Genomic DNA, 24,690 nt, shown 5'->3' with positions numbered 1-24,690 from the left:
GTCAAATTTATTTTCGTTTAAATAATTTTTTTTCACTCTTAAATCTTATAGCAACTTTAAGCTTTGTCGCATTCGAAGTTATTTCAGATGAAACGAAGGAAAGGAAAATTTAGCTGAAAGCACTTTTAAGCGAATTCATAATCAATGGTTTAAATATGGTTAAACCGGGAATTAATTTCTGATTTCTAAATTTAAAATTAATATTTATCTCGAGAGAAGAATTCTAGGTACTTACCATTTATACACATAAACACCAAAATGAATACTTAATTATATATTTCAGAGATACTGTATTAGACATGTATTTCAGCTATATAATAATTTTGTTGCAAATAAAGAGGGTATTCCCAGTATATGTAGTATTCTGAGATTAAAGGCTAAAAGTATACATCCCCAAACATTCATATATTCAAGTGAAATTTAAGTACATTTCACAAAATATACTGTATATTTGACTTTGTTATAATACCTGAGATTTAATTTAGAAGGGAATTTCATTTTTTCTAGGAAAGTTTACTGTCTGGAGTACAAAAGCTTTACGCTGGGTATTTCGTTCTAAGGTAAACAACTCTATAATATATAATATTGTTATATATAACATAAAATATCCTGCTCAGGCGGTAGGTGAAAATTTAATACCTGTGCTTTGAAAAGGAACAGTTCCCTGTCCTTTCAAAATGTTGTAGACATTTGCTTCACTACCATTATGCATTGCCAAAATCATTTTTTACTCTTGTTATTAATTCTCAATATGTTTTCCAAATGAATGCATTTCAGTAAAGGTAAGAATTTAGTTGAGAAACGTAATAGGTGTTAGATAATAATTTTAAGTAGTACTCATAATTTTCCTGTGTCATTTTTTGGATTGAAATCTGCGATAATTGTAACTAATATTTTAATATTATTTTAAGTGAAAAACAATGAAATGCTTATTTGGAATTTTAAATTTCGCATTTTTTAATAAATTACGGAGGGAAAATTTAACGCATGTTTTTCGATTATAAGAAAGTGTTTGTGTTATGGCATATGTGTGGTTAAATTTCTTAATAGTGGAAACAGCTAAATTTATTTGCATTTCTTTACACACAAAGAAATTATCTTGAGGCTACTTACTCAAGAAAGTTAAATTAAAGTATGATTTTTTAAAAATTTTTTTTTTATTTATTTATTTATTTTTATTTGCAGTCTTATTTTAAATATTGTAGTGGTTAGGGGAGCTTACTGTGGTACTCTAGGGCGCGGAACTGAATCCCGGAGAAGGCATGTATGTTTGTAAATGTATAGTTTCTTTGCTGCATGGGGGGCAATCTAAACATATCGTGAGTCGAAAGTCCAATCAAGATGCTGATGATAGAGAAAGAGGCCTTTGAAACACTCGGACATGTCCCCGCCGGGGCGCCCTCCATCAAAATTGAGCAAAGTTTGAGTGGAACTGAGCGAAGTTTTACTGTCACTTGTGCTGTGTACAAGACTCTTACCAATGACATGCGCAGTCTTGCTTTACTTGCCACGATAAATTTCGTGGGCAGTTTGCTTGTATCTTCTAAGTATAACAATTTTTAATTCAGAAGTCAAACAACAAAAATCAGAGTTATATTTCTCAAATTTTCACAGGACTAGTTAATGATTAGATAAGATAAGAAAGCCTGAACAGAAAATAAACTAGTGGCGCCATCTGTTGTTGAAACCAGAACTAAAACATAATTTCTCTAAAGGCCAAAGGCAAAGATGGATTGGAATTAGGATCGTTAACTAGAACAGAAATCCTAATTCCAATAATAATTATTTTTTTAACAGAACGATCCTAAGTCCAATCCATCTTTGCCTTCGGCCTTTAGAGAAATTATGTTTTATTTCTGGTTTCATCAACAGATAGCACCACTAGCTTATTTTCTGCCCAGGCTTTCTTATCTTATCTAATCATTACATCCTATCTCGTTCATTTGCGTTTTTGCAGCTGAGGATGGCGGTTCGGTAAAACCATCGAAACTAGTCCTGTGAAAATTTGAAAATATAACACTGATTTTTGTTGTTTGACTTCTGAATTAGCATTTATTCGGCGTGTTATTGTGTCTTAATTATAAAAATTTTTGTAATATAGATATTTTAATATAAGCTCAGAATGTTCTACGTAAAAGAAGCTTCGTGTGTTTGCTTTTCTTCAATTGCAAACCGATCTCTTTAACTAATCCTATTCCAAGTATGTTAACTAACTTATCTTTAACTGATGATACTGAATACGACATCCTCGATTACTAGATTCTAAAGAGCGCAATTTTGCTCAGTTTTCTCGGGTAATGCGAACTATTTTCTCTCTGGGTAATGCGAACGATTAATTAAATATTAAAAAATTAATATCTGTAAAGGACGGATTTTTTTTAATAAACACATTTCAAATTACTCTGTGCATCGTAACTTCAACACAAACATAAAAAAATTACGCTTTTTAATCCAGCATTTCTCAAGGATAAGGAAGACAAACTGATATTAACATATTCAAAAATCCAAATATGTAAATAACTCACTATTTCAGCGCTTTAAAAATATCTGAAGGGAATTTATCCCGTCCTGTCTTTTTTAATTTAAATATATATACATACGTCTTTTAATTTACTGTCATGAAATGACAGAAGGAAAAATGGTTTTTCATTAAAAACTGCCGAGAGAAATTAGAATTTCTTGAAAAATAAGTTTGATTTTTCTGCTGCCTTAATTAACTCCTTGGGGAACATTTAATGAAAAACCGTAACTCTTTTTTTTTATCAGTTCTCCGTTGTTTTGAGAGCAATGGGATAATTAACTTATCTTTTACCATTATTTTAATAGGGATAAAATTGTTCGTTTCAAAACCCGATTTTTTAATATGTATAAGATCTGTTTGTCATTTCAAGTGCGCAATTAAAACAGAAGAGAAATGCTCGCTGATTAGTATAAGATCAGGCGTTTTAAATAACTTATCCGCCTACTTATTCGAGCATAATGTTTTGGAGATTTCAACGTGTGAGAAATTAGCAAAAAAAAAAAAAAAAAAAAAAAAAAAAAAAAAAAGTTTTTAATATTTTTTTTTTCTTTTCTTTATTGCTGCTGATACAAACATTGCATAAAAATAAATTACGTAATCACAGACTGTCAAATGAAAATACATTTTAATACGTTCTTCCATAATATTAGCTATGGTATTTCTAATTTCCTTTTAACTTTATGCGGAATGAAAATGAAGAAATCCAAAAGCAGATTTCTTTAAACGAAAGGTTAATTAACACTAATATAACTTGTAGTGTTTGAACACGATACTCTGAAATTAGTTTCCTCCACCCCCCAAAAAATGAGTTTCTATCGATAATTTAAAATGCTGTGTTGAATTTCTGTACTCTGTGTTTTCTCCATTACTGTTCGTATTGCATCTAAGTTGGGTCCAGTTTCTGCAAAGAGATTATATACCTTTAATAGCTTATTTCTTTCCGCAGAGTGATGCAAACAGTTTTCAGTAGATTATCACAAATTTAACGATACCTAAAGGACGTAATTTAGTAAATCAATTTTTGTTAGTAATTGAAATACTGCTATTCAAAACAAGGTATTTCCTCTCTCCTTTTTCATGGTGTAACGGTAGCACACTCGGCGCGTATTCGAGGGGTCTAGGGTTCGAGTCCCGCAGAGGGTACTGCACATTTTTCATGTCTCCTACTTTAAAATATTCAAATAACTCTACCGTGGCGGGCGAACAGAAAGGTGGTGGATGATGACTCTTCACCACCTGGATTTGGTGTGGGCCTCCTAATCCTCAGTCGTCCTTTAAACGGGGGAGCATTTAAGGTATTTTCTCTCGCCTTTCTGTATGACTTTGTGGTGAAACGATAGCACAATGGACGCGCATTTGAGAGCGTACTAAAGTTACACCACGAAGGACAATTAGTTAAATTTGAATTTTTGAGCTTTCTTAAGTTTGAAGTTTAATTTCGAAAAATATTCACAGAAAGCAAAAGGAACATTAAATAATGTAAATTTTAAGTGCTTTTCAACATTAACACCAGCATCCCAGTCTAGTCCCAGACTGGGATGCTGGTGGGACTAGATCCAAGTCTAATCCCAGATTGAGACTTTAGAATATCGCCATTGGTTGTACAAGTGCGCACTTATGTGCAGGACTTCAACCCACCGAAATGTGCTGTTGTTGTTGTGAATAATCTCACTTCTGTGATAGTAACTTCAGAACAAGCCCACAAAATTCATCGAGGAAAGGAGTGCAAGATTGCAAGATAGCACAATACGACTTTTGTCATTTCTTCCCCCAAATTTGATGGAGAGCACGCCGGGGGGGATTGTTTTGAGGTGCTCCCACCCTCTTCTTCTAACAGTAACCTCTCAAAAGGACTTTCGGCTGGCCGCATATTTAGAGTGCAAACATCCATGTCTTTTCCGGGATTCGAATCGGGATTGGTACGGAGTCAGTGTTGCTAACCACTATCCTCGTTGGCCGTTTACCCAACTGTAATAGTAATGAAATAACTTTAACAGGTAGCTTTTACGTAACTTTTTTTTCATCTTGTATCGTTTTACCAAGATCTGGTCACTTAAAAATAATTACGCTTGATTATTTCCTTAAATAATTATTTACTTCATACAAAAAATAAAGAAAAAAGAAATGAATAATATAGTATAAATATTGCATAGTGAGTGTGACATAAATGTTCTGTGGTATTATGCAATTTACAGATTTTGCCCTGCATGCATATTATATGTAAGAACTTTAGTAAAATTATCTTAATTAATTCAGGCTTGATGCGTTTTTTATAACAAGAACAACAAATGAAAATTAATATTGTTTAAGCGATGTGTGTTCAGCAGTAACATATTTATATGCTAAAAATAGTTAAATATAGGAAAAAAATCTTTTCGAAGACAGAAAGATTTTAAAATTAGAAATTTACTTATAACCAACAGCAAAACAAAGTAAAGTAACCACTAAAACAAAATAAAAATTTCATTTGAAGCACAGTTCAGCTCTAAAACAGCTCTTGAAAGTGAAATAAGTGTACAAATTAATAAGTAGTAGGAATAAAGTGTTAAAGTTTTAGGTTTAAAGGAGATACAAAAATGCAGAAATCCACAGAATGAGAAACAAATTATCACTCTATTGTTTCCGTATAATAAATGGAAAAGGAAATCTGAAAGCTTTCAGATTTTATATAACGCCCAAAGCGGCCTTTCTAAAACGTTTTGTGTGTTATCTTTATTTATTAAATGGCATAATCTTCGCACTTAAACAAAATAAAATTCAATTCAACAACAATAGCATAAATTATTTAAAAACAGCATATCTTTAGAATATCGTCACTCGCGCTTAAGACAAAAAAAGTTACTTTCCTTATAATGTTGTCAGCGCTATCTTTAAAATCGTTGAGTAAGTTAATCAGAAATTCGTTAACGTTTTACAAAATGTGAAATAGATAATAGAGCAAATTCGAAGTTCAATATTTGGCTTTCCACGTGCCCATGTTCGTGTGCAGGTGGAAGGCCGAATATCGAATTGCGTTATTCAAAATTTGATGGTACTAGGTACCGTTGTTTTTACACAATGCGAAAAATATGCATACATTCATGATGGTTCTTCATTATTTAATCTCTTTGAATATAATATAGGGCGATAATATCTGGTGGCAACAATCTAAAAAGTGATACGCCGTTTGTAGGGAATCGGCGCAAAATGCAGGCTTGAGAGTGATAACCTTTCTGGGCTAACACACTTTTGGGTTAAAAATTTAAAAAAATATTAAATACAATAAAATAAGATCGTACTCGTAATAAAGTAAAACTTCCGGAATAGTGATTTAATGCAAACATATAGAAAAAAGCGAGAAAACAAACTTAAAAAAATTTACATTACGTCCAAAGGGGCGTTTATTTAACGTTTTGTGTGTTACCTTTATTTATTAAATATCATGTTTTCGCACTTCAACCATAAAATTTAATTCAACAGCAAGTTCGCAAAATCATATTAAAATTAGCAGAGCTTTAGAATTTCCGATACACAAGCTTGCGCGCTGGAGATAAAAAAAAAAAAAAAAAAAAAAAAAAAAAAATCGTTTTGTTTTGTCATTGCTCGCTTTGAAATCGTTGAGTTCCAGATGAAATTGATAATAAAACAAATTTCAAATTCCAAATTTGGGCTTCCATATGACCATATTTGGTAGAAGATTACGTTATTCAAAATTTGATGGCTCTAGGTACCGTTGTTTTATCCCAATGCGAGAAACATACATACTTTTATGGAGATTCTTCATTATTTAATTTTTTTAAATATAACACAGGGCTCTAACATTTGGTAGCAACAATTTGGAAAATGAACCGCCATTTATAGTGAACCAACGGAAAATGCCAAAACGAAATTAATGGTAATTCAGGGCAAATTTTCCCTTTGGTATAATAAATCCTAAATAAAAGTAAATATTCAAACGACTAAAATTATATCTTATTCCTATATAAAGTTCATTATATGGTCGAAATCATTCTGACGTTTCATGATCTTCATACGGAATTTTCATAGAGCTTGCGTTATGTACTAGACTACCAAATTATGAAAGGGAAAAACCTGTTATTTTTTATAATATTTTTCTTTAATTGCTCATATCTTATCGAATGCACAGTATTTTGATTTTAGAATATGGTCTGATGTTTCTCTTGAGTGTTGTCACCTTTTTTTTTTTTTTTTTTTTTTTTTTTTGTCAGTTTCTTTAAATTTATTCGAAACCTCTGCATGTTACAAGGAAAAAATACGAATAAAACTAATTTTTCTCAAAGATACTTTTATAGCTTCTTTAACATGCACGTTATTTTTAAGAGATTGCATCCCAAAGTTACATATGGCATGTTCAATATTTTGTGAACGTTACGAACCATTTTCTGGTTTCTATGATATCGGAAATATTTTTCTTCTTAGTAATTTTTTGTTCGTTTCTTAGATGCACTCGTGAGTGAGTTTTCATTGGGAATGTGACTTCAAGCATATTATTTATATGGCCGTAGTTAAAGTACGCTTTGTCAAGCATTTCTCTAGAAATTTGGAAGAATGTGTGCAATCCAGTGTATCCGGTGATATTTGGCTATATCGTGAGTATAAATATATATATAATAATTTGGATGATTAGTCGTTCGTGATAGCAGAGTGGCAAGACGAGACGAAGATGACGAAACTGGATTCTGTCAAATCGCCAATCTTTATTTTCACACGTAACCAAGTAGTTTGGCAGACACTTATTCAATCAGAATTCAATATAATACATTTCTATGTACATTTTTTTTAAAGAAATGACGTAGGTATTTTAGAAGCGAATCAGAGCGAAGATGTTAGCAAGGTAGAAGCTAGCAAAAGAATGGCGTAATTAATTCACCAGCTGGGTATTTATACTAAGTCTGATGTATAAGTACAGCTAATTTGTGATTGGTTAAATTTAGTTTTAATGTCCCTTTTTAAGTAGCGTCATATAACATGGAAGGATCTCGAATTTGGGAGAACAGCTAAATTTTGGGGGAGAGCACCAAATCTAGAAAGTTAATTTTAAGGTCGCCAATTATTTTTAAAGCCGCTATCGTATTCTCTTATAGCTTACATACATATAGTGAGAGTGCATATATTATCACTTGTTTTAATTTTGGTGATAGCAAGACTCAAGTTGGGGCGCTTTTAGATTTAATTTCAAAGTTTTTTCCTTCTTTTACAAAGTTTAAACTCTTTAAGCTAGTAGGTCCTCCCTATAAATCTTGTATTAATTGACTAATAGTAATTCGCTATTTGTTTTATTTTGTACATTTGCCTAACGAAGCTAGATTGTATAGTTTTTCCTTACACCATTAATGCGTTTATCATTTACTTTTAACAAGCGGAACGTCGGGAAATGTGTGTGTGAGATTATGGCAAAGCCTCGAGGGCTATCTGCCTAGAATGAAGGATGCCTTCGTGGAGGACTTTCTAAGGAAAACTGGCTCGTATACACGTTACACATGGGGAAAACCACGAAAACGCCCATGCAGCCAGCCTGTTCGCGGGATTCGAACCTTGGACCGAACTACCAGTGTTCAGCGACTTTACCGCTCGGCCGCTGGTGGGTCGTCGGGAAATGAAGCAGATAAATTGAGACTTAAGTTTTTATCTAGATTATTTTGTCAATTAAATAATCAAAAAGTTTCGTGTACAGTCTCGATTCTTCTGTTTTGACGAAAAGCGATATGGAATTAGCTGGAATCGAAAACCATTGTGCATTTCCCTTGAAGAGTCCATAATGAGATTCGAATTAGGCTAATTTGCAATTTACCGCTTCTTTATATCTTTGTATTTTTGCTTATGTCTTAAATAACTTTTGTGTTTCTATTTATACGTTTTAGGATAGTTTTAAATGTAATCAACATTTTACTTTCAATTTGATTTGAGTTTTAAATTCGCTTTTTATTTGTAAAAATCCTTGTGATAATTTCATTTAGCTTGTATTTACACTTTTAATTGCAATTTATTTTAACTTAGTGTTAAAATTATTCACCGAAATCACAGTATCAGATCTTCTATAAAGTAGAAGCATGAAGAATATCCTTTTTACCCTGTTTTCTAATTTATGCAGCTCAATGCGCAAAATTCTTAACCACAAAGGTCTTTTATAGTTTTTTTTCTCCTTTCTTAAATTATATATATATATATATAATTTAAGATCTTTCTCTCTTTTTATGAAATATAAAAAGAGAGAAAGACCCATCTCTTTCTCTCTTTTTATGAAATATATTATTACATTTATATATATGCAATAGGATATATATATATATATATATATAACAGTTGCGGAAAGCTGCAATGGAGATGGTTCCCTGCTTTGTAACAACTTGGAGAGGCTTTACAGCATAGTTGGAAAGCTGATACTGGAAGATAGACGTAGCCGTAACTTCCACACATAATTCTATTCTTGGATAATTAATTTTGAGGACACATGTTCTGCTTCATTTTACGTCAGCATCTTGTATGCGCTGTGCGTCCCACAATTTTAGAGAGATTCTATATTTAGAACAATGGACACAAGACTCTGGCAGAGGCTAGGCGAGCGAACTAACGTCTTAAAGGGAAGAGAGCTGAAGCAAAAGGTGCGCAGTTATCCAATATGAAGGCTCACAAATGAGAAATTTCGGCTTAAGTTGGATATTAAGAGAAAGTTGCAGTGCTTGGAATTTTAAGTTAAAAATTAGCTGCGTCATCAATGTTACTCAAGTCATATGAGATGGATTAATCTTAAAATGTCACAGTCCGGAAAGAGGCATTATTATTTTTAGAATAGGGAAGGGGGAATTAAAGGCGCCCGCCGAAAACATCGCGGCAAAAACATCGGGGACGAAAACGTCGCGGAGAAAACAACGCAAGGCGAAAACGTCGTAGTACAAAACATCGTGAGAGAAAAGAAAGCAAAGAGAAAACATCGCAGTTCTAGAACATCTTGGTACAAAATATCGTGTTCGAAAATAAAGGAGTTCATAAACTTTGCAGCTTAAAATTATCGTGATAAAAATAAAAGCACCCACAAATCATCGCATGACGATAACATCGCACATATGCGTGTTTCAGGTTTTAAAAGTTGTAAGTGCATTTTCGCATAATGACTTCGGAGCGTAAGAAGGAAAAAGGCATATTTTTACTTCTATATTTCATATATTAGAGTGAACTAGTAAATTTTTGCTGAAAATGTAAGAAGGAAACTTATGCATTTAAAAATTGAAAATGCGTAGAAAATTAATGCAACCTTTAGCACTTAATAGAATTTTTATATGAACATAGTTAATTAATAAAGGCTATTAATAAATTCATCTTTTTTATAAAGTTTTGCTGATAATTTTCATGAAAAATATAGTCTAAATATATTTAGAAAAAGGAAGAAAATACCTGCATGGGATGATGGAGCGAACACAAATTTTGTGAAAAATGGTTTACTTAGTGCAAAAAGAATAGCGCATAAGATTATGTGTGTGTGTAATTATGGCAAAGCCTCGAGGGCTATCTGCCTAAGAGGAGGGATGCCTTCGTGGAGGACTTTCTAAGGGAAACTGGCTCGTATACACGTTACACATGGGGAAAACCAAAACGATTCATAAGATTATGAAGATTATTAAAACAATAACGAAACCATTGACATTGTGTGATTCGTGTATTTGCATAATTGTGTGGTGATTTTTGTACTGGCTTAGCCCGCATATGGTCATAGGGCAAACTTTGTTTTGCAAGGTGAACCGGGCTGCACCCTAACAAAACAACAACAACAAAAAAATATATATATATCTGCATAGGACAAATATCTCTTTACAAACAGACAAATACCTGTTTACAAATTGCTTAGTTAACTATCAAAATTATTTTCTTTCACGCTTCTGGTTAAAGTTTTATGCATTTTGTTAATCTGCATTAAATAATTGTAGAATTATGAAAGATTTTAAATTTTTAAAGTGCTAATGTATAACGAAGGCGCCATTTGTTTACATTTTAAACTTTTATTAAGGGAATGAAGTCTCTTTCTGCACCAACTTCAGTGTCTTTTTGCCGAGTGGGGCCAAAATTAAGCTTTCAGCTTTGTGCATTTGTCTTCCTGCCCGCTGACCAAATTGCGTGTTTTTGTGAGGAAACTGTAATTTGAATTGCAAATTATTTTAAAACTGTTTTTTGCCTTGCCAAGAAGTTTTTACGATTTTTTGCCTTGCCACGAAGTGATAACTGAATTGATTGAATAAGAAATATATCTCTAATGAAATTCGATGAAATACGTTTAAAGGAGATGCAGCAAAAATATCTATAATTCAGTAGGCCGTACAAGGAAGTAACATTGTTGTCCACGTCATAGTTTTTAATCTTAGAATGATATATTTGAAAGCCTACACAACAGATTAGTCACAAGATAACACTCTGCATCCCATTATATTAAGCATTCGTTTACATTTTCAGAACTTCAGCATATAAAGAAATGAAATGTCAAAAAAGATGTTTGCACAGGGAAGTTGAGTGTGAGAGCGAAAATGATGTTATCAAATTAAATGAAGAACAGTGATGTTATTCTCCCAGTAGATGGAGAAAATATCGCTTTGCTGCAATTGTTCTTATAAAACTATGATTTAATTCTATCTTGGTAGAAGATTTTAAGCCTAATATCGATGTTATTTAATTAAATTCGTCGTTATTATTATGTATGAGTCGAATGAACGAAGAAGTTTTGAAATAAATACGAGAGATTCTAAAGAGTAATTTTTAGCGTATTACAGGTTTAGGATATAAAAGGAAAGTAACGAAACCGCATGGAAGATTTAAGATACTTTTGCAAATTAAAGTTAGAATTTAATCTAATATAAATATGTATATGTAAGCTTTCTCTGTAAGCAGAAAGCTAAAGCATATAAAATTTCATTTTTGTGCATTCTGATCAAGAATGAAAACATAAAAATTGTATACAAATAGTAAAGCCAAATTTTATAGAATTTACAAAACATAAAAATGCATACAAATAACACAGAGTTGTGTACAATTTATAAAACATAAAACTTGTGTACAATTTCTAATTTACGAATATGGAAAGAAAAATCCCAAACTACAAATCATTAGACTTCTTCGAGAGTCTATGGGATTCTCTGAAAACGAAGTCCTCACAGAATATCATAAACAATAAATCAGTGAGTATGAAAACATTCCGTGTTTGTACTGACATCTCTAAAAAACATAAACACATCACAAAATTCATTAAAAATGAAATTATGCATAGCTCATTAGAGAAGTGACATGCACGCAATTTCATTAGCTACATTCATGAATATTCAGCAGTACTTCATAGATTTCTGCATTAGCTAATTAAATAGGAAAATCAAATATATTAGAAAGTAAGGTTGATAAGACTCCCAATGCAGTTGCAGAATGCTTGGAATAAAAATTACAAATTTCATCCATTGTTAAATCTAGGTTTAAAACGAAATACACCAAGATGAATTTAATTTAAATGAAATAATGAGGAATAAAAACTGTTGTATATTATTAGAAATAACCAATATTTTAATTTTTAAATGGAATTAGCAAATAATTAAAGCGTAAAGTATTATAAAGCCACGTAGGAATCAAAATACTTATGAAGTGACAGGATTTTGAGTAGATATTCTCAATGATGATGATAATAATATAAAAATAATAATAAGAAGAATAAATAAAAATAATAATAATCAGAAGAAGGGCATTTTCCATTCACGCAAATATATGAAGTATTTTCCCACCCTTTCCGCATGTTTTTGTGGTATAACTGGAAGCAGACTCGCTGCGGTTTTGAGAGTTCTGAAGTTCGAATACTAGCGAGGGTATTGCGGATGACTTCAGTTTCCTGTCTTTGAAAAAATTCTAAAACACCGTAGAAGTGGCGCCAGAACTAAAATGCGGAGGATGATAATTCGTCGCCACCAGGATTTGACGGTTGGGCCCCCTCGTCTCCAGCCACCTATAAAAGGGGAAGTATATAAGGTATTTTCTCCTTCCTTTCTGCATGCCTTCGTTACGTAACTTGAATCTCGCTCAACACGTGTACGGAAATGTCCGAAGTTCGAATTCCAGCGAATGCATTGCAGAATGTTTCAGTTTCTTGAGTTCGAAAAAATTTTAGAAAGACTATACAAACATTATTTGGTCTTATCTTTGACATGTATGACATGCTAAACTATTCTAAAATCCTTCTATTTTTAAAACTTTAGTTAATCAAGCATAAAGTTACAGATAATGAATTATTGAATTTAAGATTGTAATGAGTTATGTCATGTAAAAAAGTGATTTCTTTCAGAAAGCTTAGAAGTCATGAGTCATGAACATAATGAGCCTTTCGTCAAGTATAATGAGAAATGCATACAGGCAATAAAGGAAAATAAAGACCCAAAATCCTGAACAGGTAGTCTTGTAATCTAAAAGGATGTATGAAAGGTATAATATTAATGACAATGAACTTTAATTTTATTGCCAGTTATATTTAATTGCAATCATCTAGATATGTAAACCAACGCTTATTTATTTATTTTGAAAAACGCAAAGAGCTAATACACATATCTGCAATGAATTGGAATTTGGTTGCAAGCCAATTACAAGTAATTGCAGTCTCCTAGATATGTAAAACAAAGGTTATTATTATTATTTTAACAAGACGTAAAGGGCTAATACACACATTTGCAATAATTTTGAATTTTATTTGAAGTCAGTTACAACTAATTGCAATCCTGTAGGTATGTAAACGCACGGTTATTTTTTTTTTTTTTTTTTTTCAAATCGTAAACGGCTAATACACACATCTGCAATTAACTAGAATTTTATTGCAAGCTAATTACAACAAACTGCAATCTTCTTCATACGTAAAACAACAGTTATTTTATTTTAATTAATTTTATTTATTTATGTATTATTTTTTTGTGAAACATAAAGGGTTAATACACAGATCTGCAAAATTTCTACAAACATTTGTTTTCTTAAATGCGTAATAACATATTTCGATGATCAATGGGGCGGTTTTTTTTTTTTTTTTTTTTTTTAGATATAATGAATACGCCAGTGAATGTGTTACGTTTATTTAACAGCTTGCCAGTATCAACAGTTCATGTTTACTTTCTTGTTTAGTGCTGATCAAAATTATGGCTTTGTTAGACAGAAAGCATTTCCAGAATTCCGCAAGAAATGAACGTTAACAATGTTTTGAAATATCCTTTTCAGTGTAAAACTTCCACATGCAGCAACTTCCTAAAATTTATTTCATTTTTGTTTCAGAACCTAGGAAACGAAATATGCTGTTTTTCGTTATCCTAGATGTTTAAGTACACAATGCCTGGCAACACATAAGATTCTTCCATTCAGGATTATCTTTTATAAGAGATTTTCTTCCCAGATCTCATCCTTAGATTTCCAGACATGAAATGAGATGATTTCATCATGTAAACAAGTATTTCCTCAACATGAATCGCAAGGAACAATAGCAAGCAAGTCAAACTAATGGCTAACTAACTCGAAAGTGAACTTAAAAGCGTGCAGAAATCCCTCTCTAGTTGGAAATAAACAGACGTAGAAAGGGATTTATTTATGTTTTCTAAATTTACTAGCCGCTTGCTGGAGCAACAGCCTAAAATATATATGTTAAATAGATACATAGTTAAATATCATGATTTTAATGAGACCAGCTCGTTAATAAGTTCAGCTACTCATTAATACGTTAATGAGTTTAGCTACTCATCGATAATAATAGAGATGAAAAATTGCGTTTATTGGTCTTAAGCCGCTTAGACAGGTAATCATAAACACGTAGTTTAAATTTTGAAAGGAAAATTAAATAAATTATACTTTGGCGTATGGCAACAGATTGTTGAGTGGAAGATGAAAATAGTTTATTACGGATAATGGCAATGCATTTCTTTTCTGTTGCTGAGTTTATGCTTTGCCGAGTGGCGATACATACCTTTTAAATACCTGAGTTTTCCGATTAAATTTTAATCATTAATGATTAATACGACTTACGATTTGCCGAGTAGCAACTCATTGCTCTTAAATCAGCCAATTTGGTGATCAAAATTTCATTAAATCCTCATAAAAGCAAAGTGTTGTAAATTCAAAATTTGTAGGCATAGGTTGACACATTAAGGTGGATGACTACAAGAGTTCAAAACCTGGCAGCTTCGGCCAGTGCCGGCGAGTTTCTGCAATATGAGAACCATCCGCGTGTATTTCAGAGGTTGTTATTTCTATCTTCATTTCTTCAGTTTTTGCGATATAATACATAATTTAAAAAGAATGCAATTTTCAAGAAACGTGTTAATTATATTAAATAAATACAAAAATATTTTACATTAAATGTATAGCAACGCCATTACAGCAGGTCATGCAGCAGAAAGGACCGTTAGCTGACCCGGCAGAGTGATGGCGTTTCTGCTAACCCCACTTACATCATGCACCAATATGTTGAGAAATAGAAAGGTTTCGTTTGTTTGTTTATTTCATCATTACAAAGCTACTGAAGAGCTACCTGGCTAACGGGAGGGATGCCTTCGTTGAAGACGTTTAAGGGAAACTGGTTAGTATGCATATCACACAGGAGGGAAACCATGGAAATGCCAATGTAGCCCGTTTGCCGGAATTCGAGTCCCCAATCTGAACTACCGCTATTCAGCGACTTTGCTGCTCGGCCGCTGATGAGCCGAGTGATAGAAGGGAATATCAGAATTGGTATATTGAGTAATTTTTAATATTTTAGATAAGCAACAATGTTTAATACTACATAAATATAATTCAGAAAGCCTTCACGAAATATTCAATACGCGAAAGAATAATCGCTCTGGTAAAATCTGCTCATATCCCGATGAATTATTCCCGGCAACTGTAAGTTTCTTAAAATTGCCGAAATCTTGCTTTGGATATTATGCAATTGTACTTGAGAAATTTAATATCAGATATCAGCCGATTAAAAGCCTGAAGTACATGCGATCATATCACGGTGTTTCAAATGTCACAAGCACAGTACAGCTTTTTCTCGTTAGAGAAAATTCAGTTCTTTCAAGGACAACCCTGTCGAGCACACTATATAGATCTGACTGTGCGAATATAGTTAGTATACTTGAGGATGGATTAGTTTGTTTATTTAAATTACAGAAAAGCATTTGAGGGTATTAAAGATTTGATGCAGCATGCTTTAAGGCAAACTAACTCGCATTCCCATGACACATAGGAAACACAATGAAAACTATCATGCAGCCAGTCATTTTGCTGGGATTTAACTTATTTATCTGTGTCTGTGTTATTATGGCAAAGCCTCGTGGGCTATCTGCCTAAGGGGAGGGATGCCTTCGTGGAGGAATTTCTAAGGGAAACTGGCTCATATAACGTTACACATGGAGAACACCACGGAAACGCCCATGCAGCCAGCCCGTTCGCGGGATTCGAACCTCGGACCGAACTACCAGTGTTCAGCGACTTTACCGCTTGGCCTCTGGGATTTAAACCTGGGTCGAACTTCTAGTGTTCAGTTATTTTAGCTCTCAACCGCTGCTAGGATCTCAGATATTTGGAGCAAGGGAAGTGTGTTTAAATTCTATTTAATGTTTGAACCTTGTGTTTAAGTTTAATTTAATTTTGAAGTGTGTTTAAATTCTATTTAATGTTTGAACCTTGATGCCTATTATATATAAGACACAAAAGGGGTTTCAAGTCAATGTTCTACATACAACAACACATCACCGATATTTATTTTGACCATAAATTCAAATAGAAACGACCTTATTCTGACCATCAATTCTAATAGAAGCCACCAAAAGCTGGCTAAATGTTCTGTAGTTCAGTTTTAGAAGACATTTTGCTCAGACTCTGTACTAGCTCATCACGATACAAGTACTTACTTGCACAAGCATGCAGTTTAGCAGGGTATTATCCATTTCCCCAATCTTCAACATTTAAAATGTATAGCAATTATATGAGGATTTTATTTGTTAAATAGTTGTAACTGTTTATTATTATTTGGTTATAAAAGGCTCTTCGAAAATAATTTATTATATACTGTGTATAACTGATATATTTTGAGGTACCTTGAATAGATATACACAGATACAGATACACGGATAAGATATATACGGTTTTAAGGTTCCCCTTAGTTTTAATAACCAATTATTCTAATGTTTGTTATATTTTCTGAAATCCTCAGTTTCCCCTTGCATTTCCTCGCTAAGATGCATATTAAATTAAAGTAAAGAAGAGTAATTTAACGGACGAAAAGAGAACGTTTGTCAGAGCGTGATTTCGCTAGCGTAGCGCACGTTGCTATTTTCTCCTTCCTGCTGTTAATTTGAGTAGCTGATATGCCTTCTGGCCGTTTATTTAAACTCTATCACTGGCGTAGGTTGCTTAATCAGCCTATTAGTTTTAAGTAGTCCTGGAGTATTCTTTGCGTTTTGAGTTAACGCTAATTTATTCGTAAGTTCTCACCGCAAGAAATCGATGTTATTATGAATATGAACTACGTGCATTTTTTTAAAGTCTTTAATCATATAAAAGGGCGATTTAAAATGTGTAAACAGTCGCCCGGCTTATTATTAGAATCGTATCTTTTCATGAGAGAGAATTCATTCTCTTTTGCTAAAAGGGAAAGATGCTACGCTGTGTTTATACAGAATATACACAGTTTTAACCTTCATGATGAAGGTTTCAAAAATTAAATACTTTATAAGAGGTGTATTCTTTTGATATGAGGTGTCTCTACATTACAATGAGTGCGATTTTATTAAAATTCATTTAAAGTATGTTTACAGCTATTTTTATAAACTATGTGTTAAGGTTAACATTATAATTTTAAACTAAAGATTCAAATCTAAAATATTTATGTAACAGGTGTTTGTATCGAAGAACAGAACGCAGAATGTAATTGAATACTAAATTTGTAACTCATAAACGAACCTTGAAATATTAAAATAACAGATCTCGGTATATTTGAAAATAATTCTAAACTAGAAATAAAAAAATAGCAATATTTACTTTGAAACTACCTAAATGACTGAAATAAACAGATGAGAAAAATAAAATTAAAGTGAAACTTTTTTAAGAAAGATGAGCATTAAATTATTTTAAATAAACGAAAACGACTGACAGAAGTTAAAACTCGTGTTCATGTTTTGACATTATCTTCATGAAGCATAAAATGTAAACATATATTTGAACTTCAAGTAAAAAATGCATCAGAATCTCTTCAGTTTGTGAAGCTTTCTTAAGTATTAGCTAAATGTTAACTACGTTTCATGCTAGCACATTTACAATATATTGTATGCAATATTCCACTTTGCTAAGAGCAGTGCTCGAGGCTAAATGGCTCATTTTCAACTATCTCATTCGTTTATATGCTAGTAAATGTAACTGAATATCGTGTACGTTTTCCCTCTTGTGTTTATCCTCCGTTTTGTTAGAAATGTTTATCTTCTGTTTTGTTAGAAATATTTGTCTATTTCTTCCAAATACATATCTATCACAGAAAATTGCGAAGAGTTGGAAAACGCCTTTTCAATGAAGCATATGAAACTACGTGTATTTGAAGAACACCTCCACATAAGATACTGATTGTCCTTACTTATAGATATAATAATCGTAGAATTTACATAAAAACATTCCCATATGCTATCATATCACTTTGCAAGTACATTATTTTCAGTTTTCTTACACAAAATATTTTTTTCATTCACTATATACCTGTACAAAGCTAAATTAAACGTAATCGTATAAAATATCGATTTAATATTAAGAACATATTTTTTCTGATATTTTGGATGTTAACAAGAAATGATAAGTTTAAAAACAAACAAATAAACATAGCAGAATATTTGATTTATACATATATTTTACATTATTTTTGTGTTGTTTACGATGTTTGTAACGTAATATTTATGCTTTTCATGTCACGTAACATTATTACCATAAACACTGCATAGAAACTTATTACCAAGAATATATTAAAAAAAAATTAAACTAAATTTTCTCACTTACTTGTCATCAAGATAGTCATGACATACAAAACACGAGAAATCTCATACTGTCTTCTCTTGTGCATCTTTTTCTATTTTGTTTTTCTGTTCGTTATGACAAAGTTTCAGTTGCCGAAAATTATTGATCAGTAACTTGCAAAATTATGAAACAGTTCCCACAGCAACACGTGTATCACACGGTAGATAGTTTACTCAAGGAGACAGCTCCCACGCGCTGATGCAAAGACGGGATCGGGAGCACATGGTTTGGAGTTGCTCTCCGTGATTGAGCGTCATCACGGCCGAACGTGGCAAATCCCTGTGCGGCATCTGACGATGAAATGCCGCCAAAAGCACGCGGGACGCTCCGTATATCATTACGGGACATCGAGAGCATGCGCAAGATTTTAATGCGCAATACGCTGTGGGAATGTGCGGCTCGACTTCAAAGAGCCATTCTTGCTCAGTTTTGCGGTCGTCTCTTTCCACTACCAAGCGCATGGATAGTGGAAAGCGATGAGTTTCGGTACAGTTCGGAGAAATTAATTTTATCCCTTGAGATACTTTTGCACTTTTATTTTTTGCCTTGTTCATACGCCATGCTTCCCCTGTACGCCTTCATTCTTATTTATTTATTTTATTCTTTTACATCTTCTTTCAAATTTCACTCCTGAGCATGCAGTGAATGTCAAACTAACGCGGGAGCAGGTGTTGTTTCCGCGGATTTTACGCGAGGTGCTTTGCAAGGAAACAACCAGCGCAGGGTGATTAATTTCGTTTCCTTTTCGTACAGTAAGTAGCGAACGAACGTGAGACGAATAACTTTTAATATCCAGTATAAAGTGTGTTGGCATTTAATGACTGTCTTCAGCGCGCAGATGAATAAAATCAGCATAATTTAATATATTCAAATAATGCGCCACGGAACTTATAACAGTCATTTCTTAGCATGTGAATTTTTCACATCGAAAACGGATGGGCTAGTTTCCCGAATATAGATAAGCGTTGTTGCCAAACAGCAAATAATTAAACAAACAAAATTACGCTTTTATAATTAATTTCCAGAATTTTAAAATTCTTTTTTTTAGTCCAAAGGGATTTCAGTCCCGAAGGACTATTGCTTTCGTTTTGGCATTTTGCGTCGGACTCAAAAACGTCGGTTCACTTTTCAAACTGTTGCCAAAAAATGTTAGAGTCCTGCATTATATTTGAAGAAATTAAATAATGAAAAATCTGCATAAATGATTGTCTGTTTCTCGCATTGTGATAAAACAATGGTACATAGAGCCATCGACTTTTGAGTGACGAAATCCTACTGCGAATATGGGCATTTGAAATCCCTAATTTGGAATTTGTTTTATTATAGATTTTATATTTTGTAAAACTTTAACGAATTTTTGATTTACAAACTCAATGCTTTAAAAGCGAGAAATGGCAACGTTATATATAAAAAAAAATACTTTTATCTCCAGCTCGCGAGACTGTGTATATCGGAAATTCTAAAGATATGCTTAATTTAACATTATTTTGCGATATTGCTCTTGAACTGAATTTTATGGTTTAAATGCAAAGAACATGATATTTAATAAATAAAGCTAACACTTAAAACGTTAAAAAAACGCCCCTTTGGACGTAATTTAAAATCTGAAAAATTTCAGATTTTTGTTTTTTCTTTCTTTTTGTTTTATTCCATTATCTTCCTATGGAAAATTTGAAAACAAAAACGGCAAATAAAATTTTAAACTTTTGCGAGTGCAGAAATTCATATAATCGATAAGTACACTAGAAAAATGATTTTAAAATTTATCTTAACGTGAGTGTTCTTATTTTAATTCCACGATCTTGAGTGTTATTCTCAGATTAAATGCATTCATAATTAACTAATTTTGAGAAATCAGTATTGCAATCAAGGAATGCAAGAAATTAAATTTATTTATTAATTTTGAATTTATTTAAGTAAATATTTTCTACATTCCTGTCTATATGACAGAGTCATTGCTCTCTTCAGTATGATTTCATTAACATTTTTATGGTTTCTTTTTTGTACCTTAAAATATTTACAAGCAAAACTCAAGTTTAAATAGATTTAGGGTGGAAATGTTTATCTTGGTATTTGAGATTCTGAGCTTGTAACGTTTGAGAATGAAATGGATATAATTTTGCAAGGGTTTAAACTACAAAACGGTGTTGCACATAGGGATGTTTTGAGCAAATAACTGTAAGTGTTTATGAAATGACTGCACATGTAAGGAAACTTTCCAACCACCCTGTACGTGATGACCACGCATAACAGGCATTAGTTCTGAAACAAATGTTCCTTTTAAGTTAATCTTGGCGTTAAATCTAATAATTAAAATTATAAGATAGTTTCTTATGCAATGGTTTTCGGAATAAGGTAGTATTAAACCTATTACATATTTTTAAGAAGGGAAATATTTGTAATCTAGCTCTCAAAATGTCATGCTTATGTAATCTATAATAGTAAGTATGAAGGGTTTGTACAAAGCAAAGAAAACATCCAACTTAAAAAAACTTTTTTTTTTTTTTTTTTTTTTTTTGTAATAGCAAAATAAATCGCAAAAATATTTACCAGTTTATTTCTTTCACATAATTTTCATGCTTTCTGATAATTTTGCTTAAATCATGTGATGTGCAACAATTGGATATGGTTGATGGAAAAGTAAATGAACTGACAGAATTTATAAAAGACAAATTATAGGAAACAAAATTTATAAAAGACAAATTATAGACAAATTATAGGTTCTGCCTGGAACATCTGGGTCGTGAATTCGTAGATGTAGAAAAATAGCTATTTTCAAATTATTACAGTGTAAGATTCAACTTATTATCACATAATTTTTTTTTACATGTTTTCCTGCAATTTCTGTTTCTTCCCAAGCTTTCATCAGAAAGCAAATGAGGTTGAATTAATGTAGCCAGGCAATAACTAACTTAGAGAGAGAACATTGACAAGACTTCATGAGAGCAATTATTTCGTGAATGATTCGTTGCATGCCGTTATGAATTTGTTAGCGCTTAAGTCTAGAAGTCACGAATGGCCAGATTCGTCTTAATTAGGTTACTAGAGTCTTTCTGTTGTGCAGCTAAAGCATTTGTACTTTTAAGACCTCGCAAGTAGTTTTAGTTATGTTATATTAAATTTTGTTCGTATCTAAAACAGAGGTTAAAAAAAATATTTAAGTTCTATCTCTAAACTACGCGTACTTCGTCCTCTGGATTTCTCGTTCCGTGTAAAGATGAAAATTCATCAGAATCAAGAAATATAATATTTTAATTTAACTTTAAATTAGATTTAACCCTAGAAATATTATGAAAATATTTGATGAGGGATACTGTGTCTAATGTTATTCAGCGTACAATGTCAGTAGCAAAACATAGCCATTAACACATAGTTGACAAATGACACTAAAACCCGAGCAAAGGAATTAAAACATGAATTATGAAAAACAGGAAGACCCACTGCAAACTATATTGCTCCTGAGCTTAGGACACGTTTTCGCAACACACTTCCAATTCAAACATTAAGAAAGTAAGATTTTGAGCAAAGCTTAGAGAGTAGAGAAAATAGAATAGATAGAGAAAATTATCGTATTGAATCTTTGTCTTTTTAACAAATTAATTTGGATTTATTTCTATAGCAATTATCTAGGTAGCTTGTTCTGTTTTACATTTAAAAAAAAATTATTGTCAACAAGAATAACTTTGCAACGTTTTGTCTAACTGATAGTATATACATATATTAAGCGTTACGTTATAAATATATTTTATTAGGAAACGAAATGTGACATATAAATGGGATATGTTAAGTTTTTATTAGCCTGACCGGTCAATTTACCCACAAGAACTATTAATTTCGTTTTGGCATTTTTTGTCGGTTCACTGTAAACGGCGTTTCACTTTTTTAATTATTGCCACGGAATATTATCGCCCTGTATTATATTTAAAGAAATTAAATAATGAAGAATCTGCATATATGTATATATATTTCTCGCATTAGGATAAAACAGCGGTACCTAGAGCCATCAAATTTTGTAATCCGCCACCCGAACATGGGCACTTCAAACTAAACTCAGTGGCGCAACAGCCCTAGTGGGCCACGGCTTGACCCGAAATCTGCTTTCTTGAGCTTGTGCCGTGGAAAGAATCAGCATATGCCCTGAGCAAGTCGTCAGTTTGGACCCCCGGTGTTTAGTTCCCAAGCGAACTGGTACTAATTTTATCGACCCATCCGAGGAATGAAAGACTGAGTAGACCTTGCCCAGCTCGAAGATCGAACCCCGGACCTTTGGTGCAGCTGCGCCACGCGCTAGCCACTTCGCCACCGGGAGGTCACCTGGGCACCTAGAAGACCTAATTTTGAATTTCGAATTCGGTTTATTATCTATTTCTTATTTTGTAAAAATTTAAAGAATTTTAGATTTACAAACTCAACAATTCAAAGTGAGTAATGGCAACATCGTAAGGGGAAAAAATACACTCACTTCCAAAAGTTAAGCACAGAGAGGAAAATGGTAATTTCCGGAAGCCAATCAGAATTGAAGAGGATCCAATTCGCTGAAGAGGTAGATGGAAGTGTTTAAATATGTTAGGTTACAGCCAATCGCGCTTTCATGTCAATAAATATGCAAAAAAGGCAGTCTTATAAGAAGCCAGCTTTATGAAAGGTTACAGAAGTTGACTGTAAGTGCTGATAGAAGGTGTTTAAAACTTTTGTACAATTTGTTTTCAACACATACGTGTTTCTACGACTTCCGGAAGACGAATGGAAGATTCTGAGCGCGATCACAGATGTTGCTCTTTTCTTCGGCGTTCATCATTCTGTAATTTCACGTTTATGGAAACAATTCCAAACCACACAGACAGTTGTCCGAAGGCCCGTAGCCGGTCGCCCAAGGGTTACAACCCCCGCGAAAGATCGATATATTGCTATTGTAGCCAAGCGAAATCTTAGAGCGACCTCCACACGTGTGACATCTATGGTTACAGCGTCCATTGGTAAGGCGATATCTGCAGCTACTGTACGCCGAAGATTACATATGAGTGGACTGTACGCCCGGATACCTCGAGTTTGTGTTCCTCTATCCGTCCAATCAAGAGGGGCACGATTACAGTGGTGCCGGGAACATGTCAATTGGAATGTGACTGGGGCAATGTCATGTCTGCTGATAAGCCAGGATTTGCTCTGGAGCCAGATGACAAGCGTATAAGGATATGGCGTGAACAACAAAACGCAATCAGCCACAAAACATCACCGAACATCACGCATTCCGAGGCGGAAGCATTATTGTGTGGGTAGGGATTTCATTAGGATACCGCACCTACCTGCACATCTTTAAACGGGGTTCTTTGACGGCTTTCCGGTATCGAGATGTAGTCGTAGACTCCATTGTGAGATTGTAAGCAGCAGTTGGCCCTACATTTGTTTTAATGGACGATAATGCAGTTCCTCATAGAGCTGACATCGTCGATGACTACCTGGAGAGTATTGGGAATGCGTGTATGGCGTGGCCAGCATATTCGCCCGACCTTAATACCATTGAAAATCTTTGGGATGCTCTTGGCCGTGCTGTATCTTCACGTTTCCCACCTCCAGCCACTCTTATTGAGCTGGAAACTGCTCTACAAGAAGAATGGCGATTGCTTAATTATGCGGTTGTTGACTACTTAATTGAAAGCATGGTCACAAGGGATAAACTTTGTGTACAGATGAGAGGGGATCACATATCCTATTAATGTCCTTTTTTTTCATTTTATGCTGTTTATTTTCACTTTATACATAATTATGTTTAAGTCTCTAGTATGTCATTATCTGATAATTTACAAAAATTTAATATTGTTTTCATTTCTGTATATAATTATTGATATTGTTTTATGCATAAATATATATGCTACTTTCCTGCGGAATTTTGTGTCAATCCAAGCAGTATCTGTTGATTTTTTTGCATTTTACATCTTCTGTGCTTAACATTTGGAAGTGAGTGTATCTCCAGCGCATCGCAAGACTGTATATCGGAAAATTTTAAAGATATGCTGTTTTTTAAATATTTTGTGATATTACTGTTGAACTGGATTTTGTATGGCTTAAGTGCCAAAACTGCGTTGCAGATGAAGGCTAACTGCAATTTTAGGGAACTGAAAAGAAAAAAATTGCTGAAATTT

General features: G+C 33.0%; 1 protein-coding gene across 2 annotated transcripts in view; it reads right to left on the bottom strand.

Annotated features, from left to right (window-relative positions):
• LOC118193346 (cell adhesion molecule Dscam1-like) overlaps positions 1 to 18,826 on the bottom strand; it is a 672,928-nt gene extending 654,102 nt beyond the window's left edge. For both annotated transcript variants that reach the window (XR_015042955.1, XM_085823337.1), the window contains exon 1: positions 18,533 to 18,826. Coding sequence is in view for 1 of the 2 variants with exons in the window: in XM_085823337.1 (XP_085679463.1) it covers positions 18,533 to 18,596 (64 nt within the window). In the remaining variant the exon portion in view is untranslated. The remainder of the gene's footprint in view (positions 1 to 18,532) is intronic.
• Between the last annotated feature and the right edge of the window lie 5,864 nt (positions 18,827 to 24,690).

The sequence above is a fragment of the Stegodyphus dumicola genome, chromosome 9 (assembly GCF_044657685.1).
Source record: "Stegodyphus dumicola isolate Sdum_Otavi_A_Nest chromosome 9, ASM4465768v1".
NCBI lineage: Eukaryota > Metazoa > Arthropoda > Arachnida > Araneae > Eresidae > Stegodyphus > Stegodyphus dumicola.
Note: the sequence above shows the minus strand (reverse complement) of the source record. Positions and strands in the feature narration are given on the sequence as shown.